The 27602-nt window shown below is 41.5% G+C and overlaps 2 protein-coding genes across 2 annotated transcripts; both read left to right on the top strand.

Moving 5' to 3' along the window:
- Nucleotides 1-17707: 17707 nt before the first annotated feature.
- Nucleotides 17708-20707, top strand: LOC101483753 (uncharacterized). The gene is made up of 5 exons (XM_004571031.2): nt 17708-17750; nt 17827-18171; nt 18262-18594; nt 19347-19369; nt 20690-20707. The coding sequence occupies exons 1-5, from the start codon at nt 17708-17710 to the stop codon at nt 20705-20707; spliced, it is 762 nt and encodes a 253-aa protein (XP_004571088.2).
- Nucleotides 20708-23905: 3198 nt separating this feature from the next.
- On the top strand, nt 23906-25636 carry LOC101470203 (uncharacterized). Its single transcript, XM_004570995.3, has 4 exons — nt 23906-23976; nt 24130-24795; nt 25367-25489; nt 25584-25636. The coding sequence occupies exons 1-4, from the start codon at nt 23922-23924 to the stop codon at nt 25634-25636; spliced, it is 897 nt and encodes a 298-aa protein (XP_004571052.2). The 5' UTR covers nt 23906-23921.
- The last annotated feature ends 1966 nt before the right edge of the window (nt 25637-27602 follow it).

Raw genomic sequence — 27602 nt, forward strand, 5'->3', positions numbered from 1 at the left:
AGCTTACAGGAAGTGCTGACGTAGGGTTAGGTGCAGCTGCTGCAGGCTGTGCAGGCTGAGGAGCATAAGGAGGGGGGTACGGTTTTTCTTCTCCTGCAGTTTTCTGTTTATCTTTAGTTTCCTGCTTTTGGGCACGTTTAGCAATGCGTTTATCGTTTTCTACCATCCACGCCTTGAAAAGGTGCCATTCTGCTAAGCGTTTTGCTTTTTTCTTTTGGCTCTTTTCCTCAAATAGTTCTTTTTGTAAAGCAGCCTTTAAAGCAGTTATTGATTCTTGATTGCATTTGCCTTGCCAGGCTGGGCAATAAATTTTATGTGGATTTCTCCATCTATTTGCACTGACTCTTCCTGCATTTGGACAGTTTTTTTCCAACCATCCTTCATCTGCTGTTAATTTTACTTTAGTTTTAGAGTTACCCATTTTGAACTAATTACGTCAGAACTGTGACACCTTCTTTGGCATGAAAAAGTGAGAATGGGTTTTCGATAACAGCCTTCTACTCTCCCACTAATTGAGAGAGCGGTTATCAATTTTACGTGATGAAGCACAACCCTTTTTTCCACCTTTACCAATACGTGAGTGTACACAGGAAAACAGTTTGAGAAGTGGTTTGACCGCGTATTGGGTCGTAAAAACAACTCACTCCTCACAAACAAAGCGCGTTTCTATGATTTTTATTGAGATTTTCCGTAGGCCTATTTATTTGTGTAACACCTTCACCTTCAGCCACTCTTCTTGAGTGACCGGAAACCTGTTCCGTTGCAGCCACTCCCAGAGCGACCGGAACTTTTAATAGCGATTTTTCTAGAATTTCGCTCTTGCCTGTCGTCTTCTTAGTCCCGCATGGACACTGAGATCTGTCGGCGTACCTAGGTTTACACACTACTTAAAGGAAAATCTCAATATCAACGTATTTTAGCGCTTGGTGGAATGCGTGTCATATTCACCTCTACTGTGGCGCTGCGTTTTAAGATCCGGTGCTCATCGGGTCCTGGAGCCGTGAAGGCCGAACGCTGACCGGAGATCGAATTCACGTTCCCGGGTTTTTCGTTTTACTGATCAGATTTCTTCCAGCGCAGGCGTCACGACGTCAGGATCCGATGGAGACCGTCTGTGGAAAACTAGACGTTAAAAATAACAGTCAGTTCTCCGGCTACGAAGGACCAATTAAATGTCAAGGGGTTGACAATTTGTTCAAACACAGTAAGAGAGAAATGAGACACTGGCAGACCGACTCAGAGTTTCAAAGACGTGCGCACGGGTGAGAGTCTCTGAGCAGACTAACACACCGAGCACCGTTTACTCGCTTTATTTATAAGGCAAAATGGGTTACATAGTACTTCCTCTTTCAACTGAAGAGGGGAGAGCTCAGGCATTGTCTTAGCTATCTAACTTCTGCACACAAACTGAAAAACAACGACACAGCAGTATTCATGCTTATCTGACATCGCAGACACTGAAGTAAAGAATGCATGTATATATCCTGTCTTTGTCAAACATCTCACACACTTAAGCAAGGAATACATTGTGTTCTTTTCAACAGTAAGCTTTACCGTGTGAAAATATATAAACACTTGATTATAAGGCATACTTGTTTCTACTTTAATGATTTAACTAAAATAAAAATTCTCTTAACACATACACTGAACAAAAATATAAACGCAACACCTTTGTTACTGCTCCCATTCCCCATGGGATGAACGTAGAGACCTAAAATTCATTCCAGATACACAATATAACCATCCCTCCCAAACAGTGGTCACAAATCAGTCCAAATGTGTGGTAGTGGGCACATCTGCTATATTGAGATAATCCATCCCACCTCACAGGTGTGCCACATCAGGATGCTGATCTGACATCATGAGTAGTGCACAGGTGTACCTCAGACTGCCCACAACAAAAGGCCACCCTGGAATGTGCAGTTTTGTCTCACAGCAAAATGCCACAGATGCCACAAGCAATGAGGGAGCGTGCAATTGGCATGCTGACAGCAGGAATGTCAACCAGATCTGTCGCCCGTGCATTGAATGTTCATTTCTCAACCATAAGCCGTCTCCACAGGCGTTTCAGAGAATATGGCAGCACATCCAACCGGCCTCACAACCGCAGACCTCGTGTAACCACACCAGCCCAGGACCTCCACATCCAGCAGGTTCACCTCCAAGATCGTCTGAGACCAGCCACCCAGACAGCTGCTGGAACAATTGGTTTGCACAACCAAACAATTTCTGCACAAACTGTCAGAAACCGTCTCAGGGACGCTCAACTGCATGCTCGTCGTCCTCATCGGGGTCTTGACCTGACTCCAGCTCGTCGCCATAACAGACTTGTGTGGGCAAATGCTCACATTCGATGGCGTCTGGCACGTTGGAGAGGTGTGCGCTTCATGGATGAATCATGGTTCACATTGTTCAGGGCAGATGGCAGCTGAGAATGTCCCAGTTCTTGCATGGCCAGCATACTCACCGGACATGTCACCCATTGAGCATGTTCGGGATGTGCTTGACCGGCGTATACGACAGCATGTACCAGTTCCCACGAATATCCAACAACGTCGCACAGCCATTGAAGTGGAGTGGACCAACATTCCACAGGCCACAATTGACAATCTGATAGACTCCATGCGACGATGTGTTGCACTACATGAGGCAAATGGTGGTCACACCAGATACTTGACCGGTTCTGGGTCCCCAGACCCCCAATAGCGCAAAAAACTGCACATTCCAGGGTGGCCTTTTGTTGTGGGCAGTCTGAGGTACACCTGTGCACTACTCATGATGTCAGATCAGCATCCTGATGTGGCACACCTGTGAGGTGGGATGGATTATCTCAATATAGCAGATGTGCCCACTACCACACATTTGGACTGATTTGTGACCACTGTTTGGGAGGGATGGTTATATTGTGTATCTGGAATGAATTTTAGGTCTCTACGTCCATCCCATGGGGAATGGGAGCAAAAACAAAAGTGTTGCGTTTATATTTTTGTTCAGTGTATATGACTGAATGTTCAAATGTAACAGAACTGTCGATGTTAAGAGGTTAACAGTTCAGAAGATTGGATCTCAGAAGTTCAGCAGAGATGCTCAGAGGCAGGAGACTGCCCACAATCTGGACTTGCTGTTATGTCAGTAATCCAGTCATTCATGACACAAAGCAAATCCAGGCATATCTTGAGTACTTTTAGCTAATTACATACTCCATCTGTGGTTTCTTTTATTTTTTATGTTTTTTTTTATGTTTGTCACACTTAAATGTTTCAGATCATCAAAAACTTTAGATAACACAAACTTCAAAAACTGCCTTTTCCAAATGAAGGTGTTTATTTATAAGAACAGAAAACCTACATGGTCCTGTGTGAAAACGCCTTTGCCCCTAATAACCTAATGAACCTAATAGCTGGTTGGGCCACCCTTAACAACAACAACAACTGCAGTCGAGCGTTCGCTGGCAATCAGTCTTTTACAGTGCTGTGTAAGGGAAGGGGGCGGGTACTTTTTCAAACCACTGTATACACACTGCACTCACGTTCTGAGCTAAACACACAAACATCAGAAAATTTGAAATAATTTTAATTTGGTTTTGGGGGTTCAAAGAGATCCTCATAAGGTCCTGTGTTTCTACACTGAGACCAAAAGCCTGTCCACTCTTCTGCTTTACACATGAATAGACAGCATAAATTGGGATGCCTGGAGGTGTTCTGGGTCGGTCTCCAACAGCCTGTGAGGTTAGCAATTCAGTGGCTTGGATCATTTCCAGGTGGATTGCGGTTTCTCTAGACTTCCAAGGCCTTCCCTGTGGATTAAAACTTTGAGAAGTTGTGGGATCTATCAAGAAGTCCTTCTTTTCCCATTATATCAATGAACACAGAGCATTAAAGTGGAACACATCTTCAGTGCTGGAAGTCCCTATCACCACCAACCTCTCTCTCCCTCAAAGATATGAACATAATCATCATTAGCACGGAGTGGGTTAATTAAATAAGAAGTTTTTAATGTTTTATGTTCTTCACACTTAAATGTTTCAGATCATCAAAAAAAATTTCAACATTAGACAATATAGAATATAGGACCGGAGTGCAGGACTCGAACACAAACAGGTGAACTCAACAGCTCTATTCTAGCTTTATTTGCTGGGAAAAAACTGTAACATCAAAAATGAAACTAAACTTGACACATGACCAAAAACAAGAAACTCAGAGTAGAATTGGCCAGGAACACAAAGGGAAAAACACAGCACTGTGAGGGTACGACATGACAAAGGGCAGAGGAAAACACAGGGCTAAAATACACAAGGAAGTAAAAAGGGAATGGGAAACACAGCTGGGACCAATCTGACTTAATGAGACGATGGGGAAGCAAAACACACCACTGAACACAGGACACAAGATGTCTCAGGGTTCTCAGTCATCCAGGTCATCGTAGTCTAAGGAGCTTGGAAAGAAAAGCGTCTGGACTTCTTCATGTTACTTGAAGACGTTTCACCTCTCATCCGAGAAGCTTCTTCAGTTCTAAGGTCAAATGGTGGAGAGTTCCAGATTTAAACCCAGTGGGAGTTTCCCCCCAAAGAGGGACAAAGGACCCCCTGATGATCCTCGACCTAATCACATGAGCCAAGGTGTGAAAACAGGTGTGGGTCACAATCAGCCAGGGTTTCGGGTGAGCTCATTGTGAAACCTGGCCCCACCCTATCATGTGATTTCTCGATGTCAGATGACAGTTGGTGTCGTAAGCCACCACCTCTGTTCAAAGATGGTCGCTCACAGTGGACATAAATGGCTTCTTTCAAACCATCTGTCTTCTCTGTCCAAAATGTGAACATTGGCGTCCTCGAAAGAGTGTCCTGTGTCCTTTAGATGCAGATGGACTGCTGAGTCTTGTCCCGTGGAGGTGGCTCTTCTATGTTGTGCCATGCGCTTGTGAAGTGGCTGTTTGGTCTCTCCAGGACGCAAGATTACCAAAGTAAAACAGGAAACACAAAATAGGCATGGAGACACAGACTTTACCAGGAGGCACGGAGGAGACTAGACGAGAAACATGTAACACAGGACAGGCAAAGAAACAAAGAAAAAAATCACTAAAATACAACCAGATATTCACAGACACAAACAATACTAATAATTCAAAAAACAAACACTGAGTCAGCCTCAGGACCATGACAGCCAGTTATCACATAAATACAGTTGTTGCTGTTAAGGGTTCCCCAACCAGTTATTAGGTTTAGGGGTAATCACCTTTTCACACAGGGTCATGTAGGGTTTTTTGCCCTGATAATAAACACGATCATTTAGAAATTGCATGTAATCTTTACTTATGTTATGTTAAACATAAGTCAAACATTTAAATTTGTCTCATGATCTCGTAAATTTAAATTTGACAAAATAAAAACATTAGAAATCAGGAAATTGGGGGGTGGGGGGCAATGTTCAGAAATGTTCCCTCTAATTTTTCATGTGTCTGAGCAAACACACAAACTCCCTGAGCGGTCTCTTGGACCACTGTGAGCAACATTAGACGTGTACGCTGTGGTCACGGCAGCATCGAATCCATCCAAGTTACATGGTTTATTAAAATAATCAAATTACAGCATTTACATTTATGTTAGACTACTTTTAATTAACTGCTTTAGCCCACTTACATGAAACTCCAATTTTGAAAACCCAACTGTCTTTCTTCATATATAAAACACCCAGCACGCCCCTGCAGGCGGTTTATCCTTCAAACTCGGGTCCTCTACCAGAGGCCTGGGAGCTTGAGGGTCCTGCGCAGTATCTTAGCTGTTCCCAGGACTGCGCTCTTCTGGACAGAGATCTCCGATGTTATTCCCGGGATCTGCTGGAGCCACTCGCCTAGCTTGGGAGTCACCGCACCTAGTGCTCCGATTACCACTGGGACCACCGTTACCTTCACCCTCCACATCCTCTCGAGCTCTTCTCTGAGCCCTTGGTATTTCTCCAGCTTCTCGTGTTCCTTCTTCCTGATATTGCTGTCATTGGGAACCGCTACATCGATCACTACGGCCGTCTTCTTCTGTTTGTCTACCACCACTATGTCCGGTTGGTTAGCCACCACCATTTTGTCCGTCTGTATCTGGAAGTCCCACAGGATCTTAGCTCGGTCATTCTCCACCACCCTTGGGGGCATCTCCCATTTTGACCTCGGGACTTCCAGGTTATACTCGGCACAGATGTTCCTGTACACTATGGCGGCCACCTGGTTATGGCGTTCCATGTATGCCTTGCCTGCTAGCATCTTGCACCCTGCTGTTATGTGCTGGATTGTCTCTGGGGCATCTTTACACAGCCTGCACCTGGGGTCTTGCCTGGTGTGATAGACCCCAGCCTCTATGGATCTTGTACTCAGAGCTTGTTCTTGTGCTGCCATGATTAGTGCCTCTGTCTTTCAGTCCAGCTTTGTCCAGCCACTGGTAGGATTTCTGGATATCAGCCACCTCCTCTATCTGCCGGTGGTACATACCGTGCAGGGGCCTGTCCTTCCATGATGGTTCCTCGTCTCCCTCCTCTTTCTTGGGTTTCTGCTGCCTGAGGTATTGTTGTATTGTTACGATATCAGTTTCTCCCCGGTTCTTTTCTTCGTCGAATCTTCCAGAGATGGCACCGGAACTCAGTAGTCATTTTCACAAAACTTTATTCATCTTTCTTCATCTTCATTTAAGCATGCACTCCTAGAAGGGAAGACGAGGCCGGTGTTGTCCCTCTGCAAAAATCTTCATCCCTTTGTTCTTTGCAGCTAGCTTTATAGTCTGTCCCCTATCATAAAACCCCCACGGTGTGCTGCAAACTCTGTGTCTGTGTCTATGTGCACGAGCACATGAATGCCTACATGTGCGCGCTCCCTTGTGTCTATGTGAGTGCTCGTGTGTGACTGTGTGCGCATACCTGTGTGTATGTGTGAGTGCTCACGAGTGAGTGTGCGTGTGGATGTGTGTGCGTAACAGTTAAAACACTGTGGGTGTAGGTACTCCCTAGAGGTCATAAAACTCTCTCTTTGTTCTACTTTCACAGTTCAAGTGGGGGAGGGGTACAATCTACTCCTAAGTTCACGACACAGTCAGCCTTTATTATATTGAGGGCAGTGTCTCTACATTCTATGTTAACACATTTCTAAACTCTAAACCAGCTAAATATTCTACAAGTCCCCCTTTTTTATCTGCTCTATGGCAGATAAAACTAAACTAAATCTTTCACCAAAATGTTTCCATACTGTGACTCCCCATTTCCCAAAAGTGGCATCATGGTGTGTGCCTTTGTATCAGAGTCTCCCACAGCACGATTGATGAGTCTTACAAGCAAATCTCTGATACAAGGCACAAAACAACACCAACATGTCACTAACACTGCAATAAAAACAGACAAAGAAACCATAATTAACATAATAAAACCTTTCCATTGCCCAAAGACAGAGGTCATCCACGCTTCCAGCGGGTCATCTAATCCCGAATGCTCATACATTACGGTGGACGTCTTTAGGCCTTCCAGAACTCGGGTCACAGAGCCGTCAGGAACTGTGTTATTTGAAATAAAAATACCATACATATCCCCAAACATCGCGCAAACGCCCCCTTTTTATCCCAACAACATATCTAACGCCATCCGTTTTTGTACGCGAGATTTTGGACCCTTTAACGTAGTCCAACTCTGCACTGCCATAATAATCAAAACACTCATCTGATTTACCTGTTTCACTACGTTTGGTTCGCTTCGCCGTGGCCTGTGATGATGGAGTCGCTGGAATGGATTCAGGTCTGTCTCTGGGCAATTCACTTATAAAAAATCACAGTTAAAATAACAACAGTCACACCTAACACTACCTTTTCTCTCCAATTCCCCCTCAACCAGCCTAGAGAAGTTGACATGATTTAACTGTAGATAAAAGGCTCGTCTGTTTACATCTCTCCCTCACAGAAGGCTTCTCTGCAGAGCATCAAATCTGCATGGCAAAGTGAGACACTTTAGGTGATCTTCATCCTTGGGAAAAGTGGTGTCAACTATTTCCCAGTCTCCTAGTATTTGTGCCTCACACAGAATCACAATTCCATCGCTGGACTTCCTCTACACTGTCACTTTTAGAGCTTGGCACGCTCTCTCCATCCCTCGAGTTTTCATGTTCCAACGCTGCTGAAGATTTAAGGCAGAGCACGTCGTACACCTTAGTTGTCTTCCTCAGCGTCAACGTTGAGTCTCTCATTTTATTTAAGATTTTGCTGTGGGAAGTCTCCTCTTGATCTCCTGGAAGCTCAGTAGCACAGCTCTCTGTGTGATGTCTGCTGTGCTGAAGATGATCTCTGATCCTCCTGAAGCCTCTCTCCTGGCCTCAGCTCCCATCTTGTGGACGATCCTCTCAGCCACTCCTTCTCGTCACGGCACCTCACGACATCTACAGATTAAAAATAACACTCCTCTCCCCACACGGCTTTCGCCATGTGTCAACTCCCTACTGAGACATGTAGAAGAATGTTGCACAGTCTCCCTAAAACAATCTCCAGGGTTTGTCCCTTGGAGCAGCTTCACTCCAAGCTGTAACCCTGTGTAAAAACATTAGTCAGCAGTCACATGTTAAACTTGTTTAACTCCCAGCTCCACCTGGAGCCTGTAACCTGGAAAACAAATCTGTTAAATCAAACTTCACATTTGCAACCAACTATAGATCATGAGAGTGATAAAGTATTCAGCATCACAGAGACAAGTATCATTGCAGGTTTATTCTAAACTCATTAAACTCCTACTTTTTCCCATAATTTGTTCCAAATTATTTAACATCTCACCATCATTCCACATTGTAATCAGTGACTTCCCTTAAGTTTGTCACTCACCATGAGCCCAACAGTGTGGTCAGATAATGAGCCCCATGTAACTATTCTGTAACCACTGCACATCTGTTCAATCATCACTTGTCTGTCTGTGCTGAATCCTTTACAAGCACTCTTAAAGAAAAACAAACATTAGCCAAACACACGGTTCATCCTGGTTGTCAGGTGTCGGCCATCCAGATTCCAGAGGAGCTGTGAAAAGTCGTAAAGTTAACACTCGCTGTGGAAAAAGTAACAATGGTCTCATCACAGTATGTCTCAAACTGCATTAATTTCTCCCCTGTAACATTCACATTCTCTCAACAACACAGTGTAATTTCATCATCAACATATAGCCTGTAACTACAGTTTTCTTCACACAAAATCTCAGTAATCCTGTGGTAGAGAAACATCATTAAGTTGTGTCCTGCTGTAAATCACAAGATCAAATCACATGATTAACCATCTGCTGTAAAAAAAAAATGTAAATGTTAGCGCTGCGCAGGTGTGTACACTCTTTCTCACAGTAATCTCTGTGAGCAACACAAGGTAGTGAATGGTACCTGGTAAAATCACAGACACAGAAAAATTTAAACTAAAAGGTTAAATTTTCAGAGTTCACATAGTCATGTGACCCAAGTTTCCTCCTGTGGTCTCCTTCTGCTCCTGCAACAGAGACACACACAGAGATACATCCACACCTTTGTCAGGTGGGGGTTGACTTCACACAATGGTGTTAAGTCAGTCAGTCTTGTCAGCTTTTGTCAGTCAGTCAGTTTGTTTTTATTTCCATTCATTCATTCATCCATTCTTTCTTTCTTTCTTTCTTTGCTGATAGTGGAACCTGTCGTCGCATTTAGTTTCCACTCTCAGCAAAATGACGTCATTTCAAAAAAAAAAAAAGAACTTTAGATCGGATTACCTCACTGAATCCTTTTTAGGAAGGGACTCTCATTTTCTAATTGTCCCAAATAAGCGGCTTTCTCCTGAGCCCATTTTAATGTGGAGAAACTCACTTGCAACAATTTTCTTGACGACGTGTAGCGCTTTTAATTCCCGACGTGCAGATCTGCTTAAAGAAAAGAAATTCACAAACAAAAATCAGTGCACTGTTCAAAAAATAAAAATAAAATGAAAAATGACCAATAAAACTGAAAAACAAAAGAAAATAAAAAAAATACAGAAGCCCGGTCTTAGGACTTGTCACAGAATGTTCTTTCTCTTATAGGTGAGAAAACACCCATACTTCAGAAACAAAAACAAAACAAAAAACAAAACTAAACAAAAATCTGCTAGTTTCACTCATTTAGTTTCATTCATTTAAACTCTGGCTGCAGGATTCTGTTCACCCTGCTATCATGTTCCCCCTTTTTTCTGAAACAAAACTCCGTTCACTCCAAATTTTGTTTCAGAAACATCTAAATAAAAAACTCTGTCATAGTCAGGCACAGCTAAACCCCAAATGCTTGCAGGTTACCATAGGCAACCACGCTGAGTGTTGTTAACCCCTTCTCCAAATACCCTCTTGTAATGTGTAACACTTTGTGTATGATTTTTGTTATCTCTGGTGCATATTATCTACATGTGTGTTGTCACCTTTCCATTTTTCTAACAGTACACTTGCATACCTCTGTGCTTGTCTTCCTCCCCCTTTTGTGGTGGTCTGGACACTGTGTCAACCCTCCACTTCCAGGCAGTCGCTTGTCTCCCCGGATGCTTTAACCCAATTTGATTCCCCACACTAAAACAGCAGCCTCAGTCCTCTTCTGCTCCTTTTCTTCTCTCCCACTTTTCAGTCCAATGGCAGTCAGTTGTCTTCAGCTTTGTCCCGTGTATCTCTTTGTCCCACTGTCTCTTTCATTGCCATCTCGCTCCAAACATGGCAAATGTCAAACTCAGACAGTCTTCTCAAAAGTCCTTCACACACAGTGAGGTTGCAGCTTGCTGAAAACGCATCTCCATCCATCCAATCCAGATGGTGGTTCTTCTCTTTCTGATGCCGTTTGCCTACAGCGCTGCTGGACCTCTCTGCTCAGAACTCTGGTATTGTCTCTTGGACTTCTGTCCACTGTTGATGTTCATGCTCGTGCTTCTGGAACTGCACTCGGTGTCTTCAGGGAGAGATTAGCTTCCTTGGAGCCTGCTTGTTCAGGATGAGGACGGGAAGCTGCAAAACAATTCAGCCAAGAAATTCTGGCTGGGTGTTTCTATTTTTTAATGATTTTAACCTATAATTTTCTTCCGACTGCTGCCCGTGGAGAATTGATCCAGGTCCGTTCCCCACCTGTAATCGACAGACTGAGAGACTTTCATTAATCACTGTGACTGCATATGTTTTCATCACTCCTAAAGCAACACATCTCTACTTATTTTGTTTTGAACTCTACTGACTTTAAACCCCAAAAATGAAATTTTTATTTGTTCTTAACTGCAAACACAAAAATCTTCTTGATGTTGTTGTTAATTATTTTCATCCACCACACTCCAAATTATGTTTTCTTTTGTGTCCAGCAGGGGAAGAAGGTGACCTGTAGTGTCACTGCTTCCCCCAATTGGAGACAATTTCCCACTCACACTTCCACACTTTTTATTTTCTTTGTTTTCATCATTTTCTTTTTTTTTTATTACCCCATTGTTTTACACCCACACATTAACCTGTTAACTCACTCCTCCAATCTCATCTTCCTTTCACCCCAACAGCTCTCATACAGTCAGCAATCAAATTCTCCATTCATCCTTGAGTACTTGATCACCTTTAAATGTCACTGTTAATTTTATCAATTTGTTTATCATTACTTTAACACTAATCCACTGTTTTATTTTCTTTATTTATCTTCAGTTCATTTTCTCCTATTTGATCACTACGATTTCTTGACTATTTATTATTTCACAAAAATCAACTAATCTACTTTGTCTCCCTTTTTGTCATCAAGGAATTCACACACACTCCCAGGCTGGTCACTAGCCCCCACCTTTTCTTTCTCTCTCACACACACGCACATTTTACTCTTCGTTCGTTCCACCTGTGATCCCGCCTCTCGAGGCTGGCTCACACACACCTCATGCTTCTCGCAGTCCCATTCAAACTTTCTGTGAGACACTTCTGCTGATTCAGGAGAACGCTCTAAGCGGCACACAGAGCGGGGTGCCGTCCGCTCGCGCACCTCACAAATTATTCAAACTGCGCCACGGACTTGATACCGCGGTTTCTTTTCCCCTAAAAAATATAAAACCAAATTAAACCCCCAATTGACTTCACAGTTTGTAACAATTCGCGACACGGCCCCCCTGCCGCGATTTCTGCACACCACAAACACACACTTTTAGACACGAATTCTTTTGTTACTTTAATTGACTCCCGTACTTCAGACGAGACGCCGACTCTAACGGCGCTTTCACACACACTACACAGTCAACACACACTGCAATTAATGGGCCTAGCCAAGCAGTCATTCTCTCACTAAACAAAGCCACTCGCCCCCACTCTCATGCACGTTATCAACCACGACTAGGATCCAACACCTAGCTTTAGTTATTTAAGGCGTCCCCAGTGCCCAGGTTACCAACCTGGCTCCTGTCCCACAGGACCCAACGACGCGTCCGAAGATGGGTTGAGTTGCCAAACTCAGAACATATACACGGCCCTCAGCCGCCACAAAACCTTAAACCCCGCTTTCTAACTAATAGTAACACACATTTCCTGCTTTAATGCACGGGGACGGATCACACACCGCCACTTTTCTAATAACTAAAACGGATCAAACACCGCCACTTTTTCTAATAACTAAAACGGATCAAACACCGCCACTTTTTCTAATAACTAAAACGGATCAAACACCGCCACTTTTTTTTTTTTTAATAACTAAGACGGATCAAACACCGCCACGGATGAAACACCGATTCTATTAATCCATAACAAACGTCTCCTGCTTTAACACACCGAGATGTCCTCACGGGGCGCTAAACATCAACCTGAGTTCTTATCAAAAGCCTCTTGCTTTAGACGCGCACAGTACGTTAAACATCAACCTGTAGTTCTTAGCAATCACGGGCAGGGCGTACGTGTTGATGGACCGGATCTTGTTCTTACCATTCAGCTGACTCCTCAGGACTTGCCTGACCCTCTGCAGGTACTTGGTGGTTGCAGCCTTTCTAGCGGCCTCTTCATGGTTCCCATTTTCCTGCGGGATCCCCAGGTACTTGTAACTGTCCTCTATGTCTGCAATGTTGCCTTCTGGTAGTTCAATCCCCTCAGTTCTGACTACCTTCCCTCTCTTTGTTACCATCCGACTACACTTCTCCAGTCCGAACGACATTCCAATGTCATTGCTGTATAGCCTGGTAGTGTGGATCAGTGAATTGATGTCTCGTTCACTCTTGGCATACAGCTTGATGTCATCCATGTACAGGAGGTGGCTGACAACTGCTCCGTTCCGTAGTCGGTATCCGTAGCCAGTCTTGTTAATGATCTCACTGAGGGGGTTCAGGCCTATGCAGAACAGCAGTGGGGACAGAGCATCTCCTTGGTAGATCCCGCACTTGATGGTGACTTGTGCTATGGGCTTGGAGTTGGCCTCTAGTGTTGTACGCCACATCCCCATTGAGTTCCTGATGAAGGCTCTTAGGGTCCCATTGATCTTGTACAATTCTAGGCATTCCAGTATCCAGCTGTGGGACATTGAGTCATAGGCCTTCTTGTAATCAATCCAGGCAGTGCACAGGTTGGTCAGTCTGGTCTTGCAGTCTCGGCTGACTGTTCTGTCTACCAGTAGCTGGTGTTTTGCGCCTGTGGTATTTTTGCCAATTCCTTTCTGTGTCCCACTCATGTATTGATCCATGTGCCTGTTCATCTTAGCCGATATGATGCCTGACAGGAGCTTCCATGTAGTACTGAGGCAGGTTATTGGTCGGTAGTTGGAGGGGACCGGTCCCTTCTTGGGGTCCTTGGGGATCAGGACCGTCCGACCTTCGGTTAGCCATTCCGGGTGTCTCTCGTTAACTAGCAGCTGGTTCATTTGTGCTGCCAGACGCTCGTGGAGTGCAGTCAGCTTCTTTAGCCAGTAGGCGTGAACCATGTCAGGCCCTGGTGCTGTCCAACTCTTCATACTGGAGACCCTTTCTTGGATATCTGCCACTGTGATGGTTACTGGACCCTGTTCAGGGAGGTCGCTGTGGTCTGCCCTCAGATCCACTAGCCACTGAGCATTGCCGTTATGGGTTGCGTCCTTCTCCCATATGCTCTTCCAGTATTGCTCCGTCTCCAGCCTTGGTGGTGCTGTTCTCTTATTATTATTGTTCCCTTGCCACTGAGAGTACACCTTTGCTGGTTCTGTGGAGAACAGCTGGTTTATTCCCCTGCCTTCTATCTCCCTGGTGTACCTCCTCAAGCGGCTGGCCAAGGCTGTGAGTCTTTGCTTGGCAGTTTCCAAGGCCTCAGGTATGGACAGCTTGCTGTATTTCTTATGCACCTTCTTTGTCGCACCTTTCTGCAACTCCGTTAGTTGGCTAACCTCCCTCCGTGCTACTTTGATCTTGCCCTCTAGCCTCCTTCTCCATGGAGGGTACTGCCCCTTGTGGCTGTTCAACTTGTAGCCAAGCATCTCACTGATCACTGCTGCCATATTGTAGATCAGCTTCTTAGTGTCGGTAATCGTGGTTGTAGGTATTGTCCGTAGTGCTGCATTAACAGATTGGGTACATAGCCCCAAGTGCGATAGGAGAAGGATCGTTGAGTGCGAGAGGAACTGACCTGAAATAGGATATATATATATATATATATATATATATTAGGGGTGCAACGATACTCGTATCGATATTGAACCGTTCGATACAGTGCTTTCGGTTCGGTACGCATATGTATCGAACAATACAAAATTTTTAATTTATTTTATCAACTTTTCTTCTGATGATGCTGTCTGTGTTGAGCGCTCAGTGGATCTGCGCTCGACAGTGCAGCCTAGGCGCAGTAGTCGAACGCAGATTCACTGAGCGCAGGGCAAGCTAGCGAGACAGAAGTTAAGCTCTCCTTGCAACATGGCAAATTGAACCTCCCCCACCCTCATTCAGATCTGGCGTTTGGAACTATTTTGGTTTTCATGTGACGTATGACCCTGAAGGTAAGCGGGTCATGGACAAAAGCAAAACAGTATGTTGGATGTGCCACGCAATGCTCAATTACATTGGTGGGAACTACTGCGTTAGCGCAGTTAGCTCATTAACGTGTTGACGCCGTCCAGCCCCACGAATGGGGCGATCCCCGGTAGCTCGTTAACAGAGATTTGCCGTGTTGTGGCGTTAACGTCATTTCAACGAGATTAACGCTGACAGCACTAGAGGGAACAAAACGAATATGACTGCACATTTACTCTGACATCATCCTAGTGCGAAGACAAGTGGAAGCAGACAAAAACAACAAGCACGCATGCTACAAACTTTACCCGAGTCATTTAGACAGCCGTTAGCACATGATTCTCCTTATGGGGACCTGATATGTTTAATATGCTGCTGAGAATATAGCCCAGAAGAAGCGTATAGTATAGCTTTTATTTTGGAAAGAGCCATTTCTCTGTAATAAACTCTCTTTTCCAAACATGAGTGATTTCTCGATCAGATAGATTTATTTATTTTTTATTACTTTGTTGTGTCAGCAACATTAAATTTAAAAACTGTACCTTTGAGTTAAAATATATATTTATAATTTTAATAAATGACAAATTAAAAAGGCATGAACATTCTTTTTTGTATCGAAAAAATATCGAACCGTGACACCAAAGTATCGAACCGAACCGTGAATTTTGTGTATCGTTGCACCCCTAATATATATATATATATATATATATCTATATGTACATATAGATATATATATCTATATGTACATATATATGACTTGTATTATGAGTCTGTGGTCTGGGAGAGATTCCTGTAACTCTGTCTGCAAAATACAGTATATAGTGACCAATGTTGGGCAATTAATTCTATAGTTACTTCTTCAAAAAAGTAACTGAGTTATGCAAACAAAGTGTTTTGCAGCTGTTTACCTGAAAATGCAGCCAAGGCATTTTTAAATAAACATTTCAAACTATTTACAGAACAATCAGGTGTTCTGCATCAAATTTGCTGCCACACAAATTATTTGTGCCACTCCAAAAATAATTTCTGTCTACTATGAGATAAAGGAGAACAACAGTTTGATACCTGCAGGCCTGACAGCAGGAGATGTATCACTCCTGTAACACCTGTAACATTCAGCAGTCGCCTCATTGTTCTGACACACACAACAAAACTATTGACTACACTACACACTAACTACACAAAATTTGCGCTAAACGTCGCAAATCTCTCACATCTCAAAACACCGCCATCACTCCTAAAACTTCCCCCTTCCTAAACAACTAAATGCCATGTTGCCATATCATTTTTTGATTGGTCAACATGGTACATTTTTCCACCAATAGGAAAGGGTCGGGTTTTTTTGTTTTTGTTTTTGCTCACGGGTGGAGAGCGCTTTCGAGCATTTTCCTTATAAAACGCCATTTTTACCGTTTCTTCCTGCAGTAAATATAAACAACGATAGTATTCAGGAAGAAAACAAAACATTGCATATTTTTATCATAACTCTGGTTTTACGTGGTCTATCAACACAATTTAAAAACTGGTATAAAGTCCACAATTTTTCCTTCAATTTCCGTCTGTCCTGCTCACATCTCCAATGGTTGTACACGTCGTCATTAACGTGGCTTCACTCCACATCAGCTACACCGCTTTGCTAGCTAAAACACCGGTGTCGGCACATAAGGACGCTGTCATAGCCTGTCAACCACTTGATTAGCTGTGTATATACGTACGAATGTGGATCGCATTTCAGGTGCAGCACAGTTAAGTACAAACTGAAACATTAAGTGTAAAAAACATGGGGAAAAAAATCAAATGCTTTATTACACCTCAGTATACACAAACCACAGCTGGAGTATGTAATGTGCTCAGTAAAAATACTCAAAAATACTCAAGATATGCCTGGATTTTCTTTGTGTTATGAATGACTGGATTATTGACATCACAGGAAGTCCAGATTGTGGGCAGTCTGCTACCTCTTTGCTGTTAATCTCACAGGACCGCTGAGAACTGACCCACAACACCTCCATCCATCCCAGTTTAGACTTTGTCAAGTGCTGACTCGCCACATCTCTCTCTCTCTCTAATATATAGTCAATCAATCAGGTCAACTGATCTTCCACCACACCGTATCATTCTTCACTTCAAGTTTCATTCATTTTAGATTTCATTAGTAAATTCACTTTTAATCCAAATACTTTTTCTCTTTAATACTGTGTTTTTCAATCACAATTTACTCAATACAATCCCGGAAAAACCACATGAACCATCAACCTGTGTTTGACACTCGTTCAAAAGTATAATGATGGGTTGGTGACACAGTTCTTATCTTCTCAGTCCAACAGATGAATACAAAAGGTTGATTATGGCTCATGTCTACACACAAAACTCTAAACATTAGAAGAGACATTTCCAAAACTCAAACTGCATTTCTCTGCATATTGATCACTTACATTTGTGATTTGTCTTTGATTACGAATGAAGATGATAAAAAAACTGTAGGAAAAAGCTCTGTTTTAGCACTCTGATCTTTTTTAACACACAAGGCTGAATGCCAAGTCCTTTAACCCCCTCAGCTTTGAAGGCAGGGGGCGGCCAGGGGGACCTCAATCTCTCTCATTACGCCACGTTACTCGACAGAGCCAATCATGTTTTGCAGTGTGATGGTGATGAACCAATCAGACCTGTCAGATGTGGCAAAATGTAGGACAAGCTGGCGTTTTTAAATCTGAGAAGTATACTGCTGCTTCATTAGGTGTGGACTGCTGTACTGAAGAAGGAGACAAGATGAAGATGTTCTTTGTGAACGTTTTCCTGATCTGCTCATTATGTAAGTAAAACAAATTTACTTGTGTAAACTTTTGATCTTCATTTGTGTGAAACTGAGTCTGTCTGAATTATTTCAGGTGCAGCACAGTTAAGTGACGTCTCTCAGCCTGAATCTTTGAAAACAGTGAAGATTGGCAACTCAGCTACTATTAAATGCTTCATAAAGAGCGCATCAAAGAAAACCGTGTGGTACAAGGTGACTACAGGGAGGAAACTACAGCTGGTGGTAAAAACTAATTCTCAGTATAATGTGAGAGAGTTCAGTGAAGAATTTGTTAACCGTTCTTCAGTTAAATTTGACATGACTAACAATCATCTGACCATAAATAAAACATCATGGGAAGATGTTGGAACATACTTCTGTGGAGTCTTACACATAAGTGAGGTTCAGTTTGGGTCAGGAACATTTCTGATGTTGACAGGTATGTTTGGACATGTTTGCATTTCACATAATTTCAACTGAATATGAACACAATGCTAACAATCACAGTCCAAATGGTTTGTTTTCCAAGGTGCAAAGACAATCAGCGACTCTGTCGTCCAGCAGCCAGAATCAAAGTCAGTGAGGTCCGGAGACTCTGTGACTCTCAGCTGTTCTCTTCACTCTGCTCAATGCACAGCAGAACTCACTAGTTTCATGTGGCTGAAAAACTCGGATGGTTCTGCTCCAGAGATGATTTATTGCTCTGACAATAAGAACAACATCTCCCAGAGAACTGACAGAGGACGAACTACCTGCGTGTACAACTTTGTCGTCAGGAGCCGGAATGACGCTGGGGTCTACTACTGTGCTGTCAATGCATGTGGACAAATACTGCTTGGAAATGGGACAACAATCAATAATGGTAAGACACTTGCAGTGCTTTTTTCAACTTTTTAAGGCTTCCACTTTAAGGTTCAACGGTTTTTAAATGTGTTTCTTTAAAGTGTAGTTTCCAGTAGATTAGATCCAAAGACAACAAGTCTGTGAAACTTTGCCAGATTTGTCCTTTTTATCAGAATGTCAGATCAAATTAAACCCTTTAAAAATAACCCCAAACCCCACAAACCGCTCAGTCAAGTGGCAGATCCTCCTCTCCGAGATAAGTGTTCGTCAAAGAAATGTGGTAGCTTTGAAGAGATCAGAGATGAGATAAGGTTTTCACTTGCCACCAGGTTATCACAGAGAACGTTATAAAGGGAATTCTAAATATGGTGTTTAATTTATTTATTTATTCATTTTTATCTGTTTCTCTGCTGTTTGAATTTGGCTCATTTGTGTAGAAAAAGAAATGCCTGTGGTCAGAGTAAGTAGCTAAACTTACAAAAATCCAATTTGTCACAATTAGTTTTCTCTAAATCAAATTTTAAATGTTAAATCATGTATCATGTTTACAGCAGACACTGAAAGCATATCACTGAGTCTGACCGTTATTGCACTGATGCTGTCAAACATGGTTCTTGGAACTGTGACGCTCCTCCTTGTAGTGACATTTTGCAAGACAAGAATGAAAAAATCTGCAGGTGTGTAAAACTTTATGCAGGACGATATCCACATTCTGTTATTCTGCAGTAACTACTAACTATTGGTATCTTTTAATGCTTTTGTTTTTCACAGAAGCGGCCGATGAAGGCGATCAGGTGAGAGTTTGTCTTAATCCATCCATCAGCCCCATGATGGCCTATCCCAGTCATCAAAGAGCAATAGATTATTTTATTGGAATTTCCTTTGTTCACAGACTGGTGATACAGTCGTCTATACATCTGTGGGTTTGTCTCACAGTAGTATCAGGCCCAGACAACCTACAGTAAAAGCCAATGGAGACGCTGTAATTTACTCTACACTCAAACCCTGACAACAGAACATCAAAGTTTCATCATGGGAATACGACCAAGCTATGACAAATAATGGCTTACGAATGTCTTGCAACGCTCATGATGGTTGCTGGATTTTGTTCTGTTTGTTTCTTGCGCCTTTAAGAGTTTCTGCAGGTTCTTCCTGATTGGACATCTTTCTCAGTCACTGAAGCTTAGTACATTTCGGCAACTTCACCTAAACTATATTTTTATATACTTAAGATTCAAAAACCAGCATGATTTCCATGGAATGTCATATTTAAAACCCTGCTTACCACTAACAGAATGTATTTCTCTTCAGTTATTTACTGTACATTGCACTGTAGAAACAAAATCTACTGTTTTAAAATAATGCTACTTTTGGATGAAAGTCTTTCCATTTCACAAATTGTCCTGAAGAATGCTGTGCTACCTTTCTTTTTGTGGGTGACTGAGATGTGAACGTGTGGAATTGTTTGCTGTGACTCTACAAACCACTTTGCTCGCTATAAAAAATAACTTTAATACATACGTGGCAATTATTGCCTGTGTTGGGCAAATGCTCTTCTTTGCACTGTTACATTCAAATACCAATATTACTGAGAGACAGAAATAGGTTGTGGAGCTCAGCTCCTGAAAACACATCTGTATAAACTGCACACTCATTACTGACTTTTCAAATAAAAAGCCACTCATAGGCAGTTATCACACTTATTCTCACGTGATTGATACATTGTCCACAAAAACAAACTATTTTCTATTATTCATTTTACATCTCTCCTCCAAAAGTGTGCTTTAAAATGGGCACTCCAAAAGAGGAGGGTCCACACCTTAGTGTAAAAAATTTGTTTGAAAAGTTGCCATCATAGTTTTAAGAACGTACAGGTCAGACAGCACAGGCTATCATTAGTAATACGACAGATTCTTGGTCACATCTCCCACAGAAGGACAAAAACTTTCAAACCCCACTCAGATGGGATGCTAACACAGTAAACTGTCGTCTTTGTGGGAATCATTGACACAAAGTTGATTTGCAGTCTGTCTGAGGGCTCAAACATTCTGTAAATTTTATCCATCTATTTTACATTTTCAAAACGTAATTTTGATTACGTTTTTGTATTTCAGGAGATGAAGATACGATAGCTATGAAAAGAATTATAACTTAACTATACAAGTCAGATGTCTTGATGCATGCTCAATCATCCAGGTAACAAAATCCCAAAAAGTTATTTCTGTTCATCTGGACGTAGCCATGAGAGAAATGTTTCATCACTCATCCACTTGACCTCTTCAGTCTCAGCTGACTGCAGATTTTCCCAACCGTAAAAACAGTACATTTGCATAATGACTGAAACTGGCACCACTGACTAACAATGACATCAGTTTCATGATCTGTTTATGAAGTTGGGGAAACCTGCAGTCAGCTGAAACTGAAAAGGTCACTTGGCTAGCTGTCAACAGTCTGGTTAACAGCTAGCTGGCCTGGAGTGCACTTGCAACATATGGTAACATGTTATTATAGCAACCTAATTATTTCCATTATTTCCTTCACGCAAGATCTCACCCCATGGGGTCAAAATAATCACAAGAACAGTGAGCAAAAATCTCAGAACCACATGGGAGGACTTTGTGAATGACGCGCTGAGAGCTGAGGCCAAAGTAACAAAAGCTTCTATCAATAACACGCTACGCCACCAGGGACTCAAATCCTGCAGTGCCAGTTGTGTCCCCCAGCTTAAGCCAGTACATGTCCAGGCCTGTGTGAAGTTTGCTGTAGAGCATTTGGATGATCGAGAAAAGGATGGGGAAAATGTCATATGGTCAGATGAAACCAAAATAGAACTTTTTGGTAAAAATTCTACATGTTTGGAGGAGAAAGAATGCTGAGTTGCATCCAAAGAACACCATACCTACTGTGAAGCATGGGGGTGGAAACATCATGCTTTGGGCTGTTTTTCTGTAAAGGGACCAGGATGACTGATCCATGTAAAGGAAAGAATGAAGGGGGCCATGTATCGTCAGATTTTGATTGAAAACCTCCTTCCATCAGCAAGAGCATTGAAGATGAAACATGGCTGGGTCTTTCAGCATGACAGTGATCCCAAACACAACGCACGGGTAACAAAGGAGTCGCTTCATAAGAAGCATTTTAAGGTCCTGGAGTTGCCTAGTCAGTCTCCAGATCTCAATCCCATAAAAAATCGTTGGAGGGAGTTGAAAGTCCGTCTAGCCCAGCGACAGCCCCAAAACATTACTGCTCTAGAGGAGATCTGCATGGAGGAATGGGCCAAAATACCAGCTACTGTGTGTGAAAACCTTCTGAAGACTTAAAGAAAACGTTTAAACATTTGAATGGTTTGTAATAAAGTACTGACATTAAGTCTTGTTATTGAGCAAATACTTATTTTCCACCCTGATTTGCAAATAAATTCTTTAAAAATTAGACAATGTGATTTTCTGAGGGTGTTTTTTCTAATTCTGTCTCTCATAGTTGAGGTATATCTATGATGAAAATTACAGGCCTCGCTCATCTTTTTATGTGGGAGAACTCGCACAATTGATGGCTGACTAAGTACTTTTATGCCCCACTGTAGCTGTGTGGAAGATCTAATGCAATTTTACAAAGTTTTGACCATCTTAAAATATGATGTCTCTTATAGATGCATATCTCAAAACCAAAACAGCATGAAATGCAGTGGTGAAAGTATTTTTCAACTACACCTTAAATGTAGTTGGTGAAGTGTGAACAGGAAAAAATGTGTGAAAACAGTCGCCCACGACCACAGGAGGCTTTACACTTTGCAAAAGTTATGACACAACACAAAGAAATAAGTGTACAGTTTGTTTACTACGGTTAAAAAAAGCAAAACCAAACAAAACCACTGAGTAGAAACAAGGTAATGTAATGGTGAGAAATAGATGCTGACAAAGACGAACACAAAAAACTCATCTGATCTATTAATACTCCTGTGTAACCAGTGACTTGAGTGGAGGGTGCAACCTTTAAAGTAGCCAGCGCATAGCAGTTGACTTTTGTTTTGAGTCCTGTGGTGAATAAGGTGAGAACAGGTTTCCACTGGTGGAAACTTGAGACCTAGCTTGTGTACAGGAAGGCTGGCCTGTGGCTTCTAGGCCACAGTGTGCTCAAGTTCAGACAGAAGAGTCAAGGGAAGCCATTTTGTGTATTGCGTGTTACCTCATTAGTGGCAACAACCCTGTTTAGAAAATGTCTGAACGGAGTAGCACGTTCATGTTTAATGCAGTGGGAGATGCAGTATTGAAGTGAATACCATGTTACATTCAGCTTTCCATGAACTGAAGCGCTCCTTTATTTACTTTGGCAAACACTTTACAGTGTTTTAATCACTAAATGTACTTGATACTGTTTAACATAATTTACAGTGAAGTGGTTTATAAAGTGATGAAATAAAACCAAGAGATGGACATCATAGACATCATACTGTTGATGTCTATCGACCAGTGAACAGTCTTAGGCGTTCCCTTACCAATGCAATCACTGATAGCAATTATAAGTGGTGCTATGTTGCTTGAATTGTGCACTGGCTTCTTGAGATTATCCAAATGGGTCAGATGTCAGTTGTCTCATTTCAGTTATGTGTACCCATAACCAACTCAAATGTGTCCATTGAAAAATGAAGGTGACTAATTAAAAAAAAAAAAAAAAGACATTCATGTCCTAAACTACACTTGAATCATGAACATTTCTGATGCTGCTAAGCTAATCAAACCAACAAGACTCCAACTCCCACCCTCGCTATGGGCCACTGTGATATTTTCCATGTATGGTATATTATTTCTATGTGATTCTTATTCTAGTGCAGAGCTGTCAAACATGAAGGTTTAATCTAATCCACCAAATAACTTTGCAAAATGTAAAAATTAAAGTTACACTGCTAACAATGCCAATTCAGTGAAAACACTGCTTGTCCCGCTGCTGGACTGTACTAATATTACCAAGCAGGGATGTAATTTTTTTTAATTTCCTCATTTCTCCTTTATTTGTGGGTTATAACAAAGTTAAACGCTATGGTTTTGTTTAATTACAAAAACTTACCTTTTGAAGCTTTTGTGAAGTTGGATATAACTTTATAAAGTTTTATATTTTATACATGTAATCATAGTTAATTGACTTAATAGAAATATTGTTGGAATTGCAAATAGATATTGAATTGTATAAATCTATATAACCATGCAATCTATTGCTAAGGAGAGAGTTTATTTTGACTGTTTCCAAAATAGGACCTTCAGACTGACTGGCCAATCAGACACAGTCTTCTCTGTGAAGAGTGGAAAACGTATACAGATTGTGTTCATTCCTCACAGCATTTGAAGCACGATGACACCTCCAACCTGTGCTTTGTATTTCATCTGTCTGTTCGTGGCAAATATGGGTAAGTTGTTCTTTGTACCTTCTTCTTGTTCATTTTAACCTAAAACCAACATGTTTGCTTGTTGCATTCTTATGGTGGAAGATGCATATTTTGGATATATATTACATTTATTTTCACATTTATGTGATTTGTGTCCTCATTTTTTCTCCTCAGCTCATACAACGCTCTTGAAAAATACAGCGTTACATTTTAAACCAGCCCATGTTGGGGAAACTCTGACTTTTGAATGCCAATGTGAAGACAAATCAGCAGTGATGCTTTACTGGTATAAGCAAACTTTAGGAAATAGACCACAGCTGATGTCTACATACTACAAGCACAATCATAATGGTACTTTTCAGGATCCGTTCAACATTTCCCGTTTTTCACTGGGTACTGGAAACTTACTGAAGATATCAGATTTGAGAACTTCAGACTCAGCTACTTACTACTGCGTAATGAGCAATTTATATGACTTTAAATTTTGTGAAGGCACAATTGTCAGTGTAAAGGGTTCGGATCAGAACATCCAAGCTTTAGTCTACCAGTTGTCATCTGAAACCCTACAGCCAGTGCACTCTATGGTTCTGAACTGTACAGTACAACCTGGGACCTGTGATGGAGAACACAGTGTTTACTGGTTCAGAAAGGCTGAAGCAACTCTTCCAGGAATCATTTACACCAATGGAAGCAGGAACAATCCCTGTGAGAGGAAACCCAACACACAAGGTAGCACCTGTGGGTACAACTTGCCGATGAAGAGCCTGAATCTTTCTCAGCACTATTGCGCTGTGGCCTCATGTGGACACATACTGTATGGAAGTGGGACTGCAGTGAAGGGTAAGTAACTTTGTAGGATTAATTCCTTAAAGCATAAAAGTAGATCTAGATATAATACGTACAACCCATCAAGAATAATGATTTTTCATAAACATATTTTCCAACTCAGGCTGCTGTTAGCCTTTCTTATCTGACCATTAAAAATGAATTGTGTGAGGATGCTGGAGAAACCAAAGGAAAACATACAGGTTCAGGAAGAACATACTGTATAAACCTTTCTGTTGCAGACAGAAAGGTTCCTGTTTATCAGCAGGTTTACATTTCTTGCTGTGAGGCATAACTGCTGACAACTTCACCGACTTGCTGCATCCGTATTAGCTGGAGATAATTGTAAAATGCATTTTCATGGATACTTTGGAATTCTGTCCTATATCAGCCTAAAGTAAATTTCTTTAATTTGGTGTCTTTTTGTGATAATCATGATTAAGACCAACAATTTGCAACAACCCCTATCAACCAGTAGAAACAGGCATGTTAGTACTGTTTGAACGTTGGTATTGTTTAAGTCTTTTTTTTCCTAAACCAGAAAAAAAAAGACTAAAAGCACTGTCATATGTGTTGCTCTCTGCAGAAAAAGCAGAATCTCTTCTCTTGGTGCATTTCTTCAGTGGAGCCTTGGCATTAACTGCAATCCTGACTGGTTTTCTGGCATTCAAGTTGTACAAACTGAGCAAACAGCACAGGCGGTGCGCAGGTAAGTGTTACTCTTTTAAGGCAACATTAAGTTTTGATCATCCTGTTCCATTGAAATCAAAATAATGTTTTAATTTCTTTTGTAACACCCTCAGAAACTTCTACAACTTGCACAGCGGTAGGAATCGTTTTCTACTATAAAAATTAATAATAGCATAGCATCTTTATTCTTTCTCTCCTGTAAGCTGCTGAAGTTTAGCTCTTTATACAATAATTTCTTATAACGTCTTATACAATAATGGTGGACCATTTTTTCTTTTTTTTTTATCACCAGTTACATCAAGACAGCGAATACAAAGAAAACCTTCATTACGCTGCTTTGCGAAACCACAAGACTAACAGATCAAGAAAAAAAACAGATCAAACCCAGAGTGAGTGTGTATACTCCAGTGTGAAGGAACAGAGGTGAAGAAGTGGACCAAAACTGTCTTTATTTAAGTTGCTCTGGAGGTTTCAGAAGAATGTACTTTATATTTGTTTGAAATTGTATAAATTACAGGTTTACCCTTTATTAATAAAAACTCTTTGAAAATATATTTCGGGGGTTTGCATGAAGTGACCAATGCTGTTTCGACACAGAATGTCAACAACCAAGCTCAACATTTGTAAGAGAAGATTCACATTCACAGCTGTGCATTCTGCCCCCTCAACACACTGTATGCAAAATTAGCCAACCATCCTTCAGTGCTGCTTAACTTGCATAACATCTACTAAATACCAGGTCAAAGTCATTATGAGCAACTCCTGGTGGGTTATTTTTCTGTTTGCTACACAGAGAAGCATCTTTCCTCTTGCTGATGTGTACCATCAAAAAGAAGAGATGCTGTTCTATAGTCTCTTTGGAGTTAACAGTAAAATATACTCTGTGGTTTCACCAGGATGTTGTAGCATCAGTAGTTCACAGAACCCCGAGGTTGATTTGTTGTCTCATGTAAAAAGAAAAGAAAAAGGCGCTCTGATGTGTGGTTTATGAGAGCCATGCAAGAAAGCACTTCATCATAATGTTATACTGGCCTAACATTGTATTGTAATGACAAATGAACTCCACAAGGCAGGTGGCAAACATGAGACCTGATTTAAAAATGACCTTTTAAGTAAAGTGTACAAACAACCTGGAAGTACTGAGGATAAGTATCTTCTCTAAGGACACTTCAACATGCAGACAAGAGGAGGTGCAAATTAGTGGTTTATATACAACTACACTTAGACAAGCATCTTGAAATGGCTGGTTTCACAGAGTCTTGGGTAGTAGTGGCTAATGGGCCACAGACGTTATCAGCTAATCATAAAAGATTATATTAAGGTACAATTTCATTGGTGAAAGTTTCCTTGGAATTTTAAGTAACCTGTTACAATTATGAAAGCAGATTAGCAAAAGATGCAGTGCATGTTAAACTTTCTTTGTAAAATAGACCTCAAAAGGGAACCCAAAGAACAAAGCCAGGATGTAAAAACACAAGAAACAAACCCTCGAAAAAGAAAAAAGGAGGGTGTGTAATAGGGAACCACAGAAGAAGATACAAGGATGGTGACAGCTGTTTGCACAATCTCCATGATTTCTACATGTGTAGAAACATGTGTTTCTACATGTGTATCCAGTTATTGTGTTTTGGGTTGGCGTTTACTAATAGGTTTCAGGAGGGTTACTTTTGATATGCAATATGTTACAGATTACTATTTATCCTATTCAGAACTTTTAAAAGACAAGGGTTCATCAGAGTAATGTAACTCATGACATTTGATTCATTTGATTCATTCAAAGAGTTTCTAACAAATGCTAGGTGCAGTGGAGCTCAAATTTAAGCACTTACCACAAATGGGTGGACCTTTTCTAAGAAAAAGAAATCACCTAAACCTCTGTGCGCTGGTGAGGTTAGCCAACAGGTTCTGTCACACAGTAATTACGTGTAAGGTGTGAACATACATTAGGTCAAGTCTTCTAAATATGTCTTGACATGTTTTTTCTACTTGTTGACTCTAACTATAGAAGCAGGATACTTTTATAGACTCTTTGCTGTTAACAGTAAAAATGCCTTGTGGTTTAAGCAGGATGTCTCAGCATCTGTGGCTCTCAGTTTGCTGAGGTTGATTTGTTGTCTGTGCTAAAAGTCAGG

Source organism: Maylandia zebra, linkage group LG3, assembly GCF_041146795.1.
Source record: "Maylandia zebra isolate NMK-2024a linkage group LG3, Mzebra_GT3a, whole genome shotgun sequence".
Lineage (NCBI taxonomy): Eukaryota > Metazoa > Chordata > Actinopteri > Cichliformes > Cichlidae > Maylandia > Maylandia zebra.

Coding starts and splice junctions, on each gene's coding strand:
- LOC101483753 (XM_004571031.2), top strand. CDS start 17,708: ATGAAGATGTTCTTTGTGAACGTTTTCCTGATCTGCTCATTAT. Junction 18,172..18,261: donor AACATTTCTGATGTTGACAG/GTATGTTTGGAC, acceptor TTGTTTTCCAAG/GTGCAAAGACAATCAGCGAC. Junction 18,595..19,346: donor TGGGACAACAATCAATAATG/GTAAGACACTTG, acceptor TGTTTTTCACAG/AAGCGGCCGATGAAGGCGAT.
- LOC101470203 (XM_004570995.3), top strand. CDS start 23,922: ATGACACCTCCAACCTGTGCTTTGTATTTCATCTGTCTGTTCGTGGCA. Junction 23,977..24,129: donor TCTGTTCGTGGCAAATATGG/GTAAGTTGTTCT, acceptor TTTTCTCCTCAG/CTCATACAACGCTCTTGAAA. Junction 24,796..25,366: donor AAGTGGGACTGCAGTGAAGG/GTAAGTAACTTT, acceptor TGCTCTCTGCAG/AAAAAGCAGAATCTCTTCTC.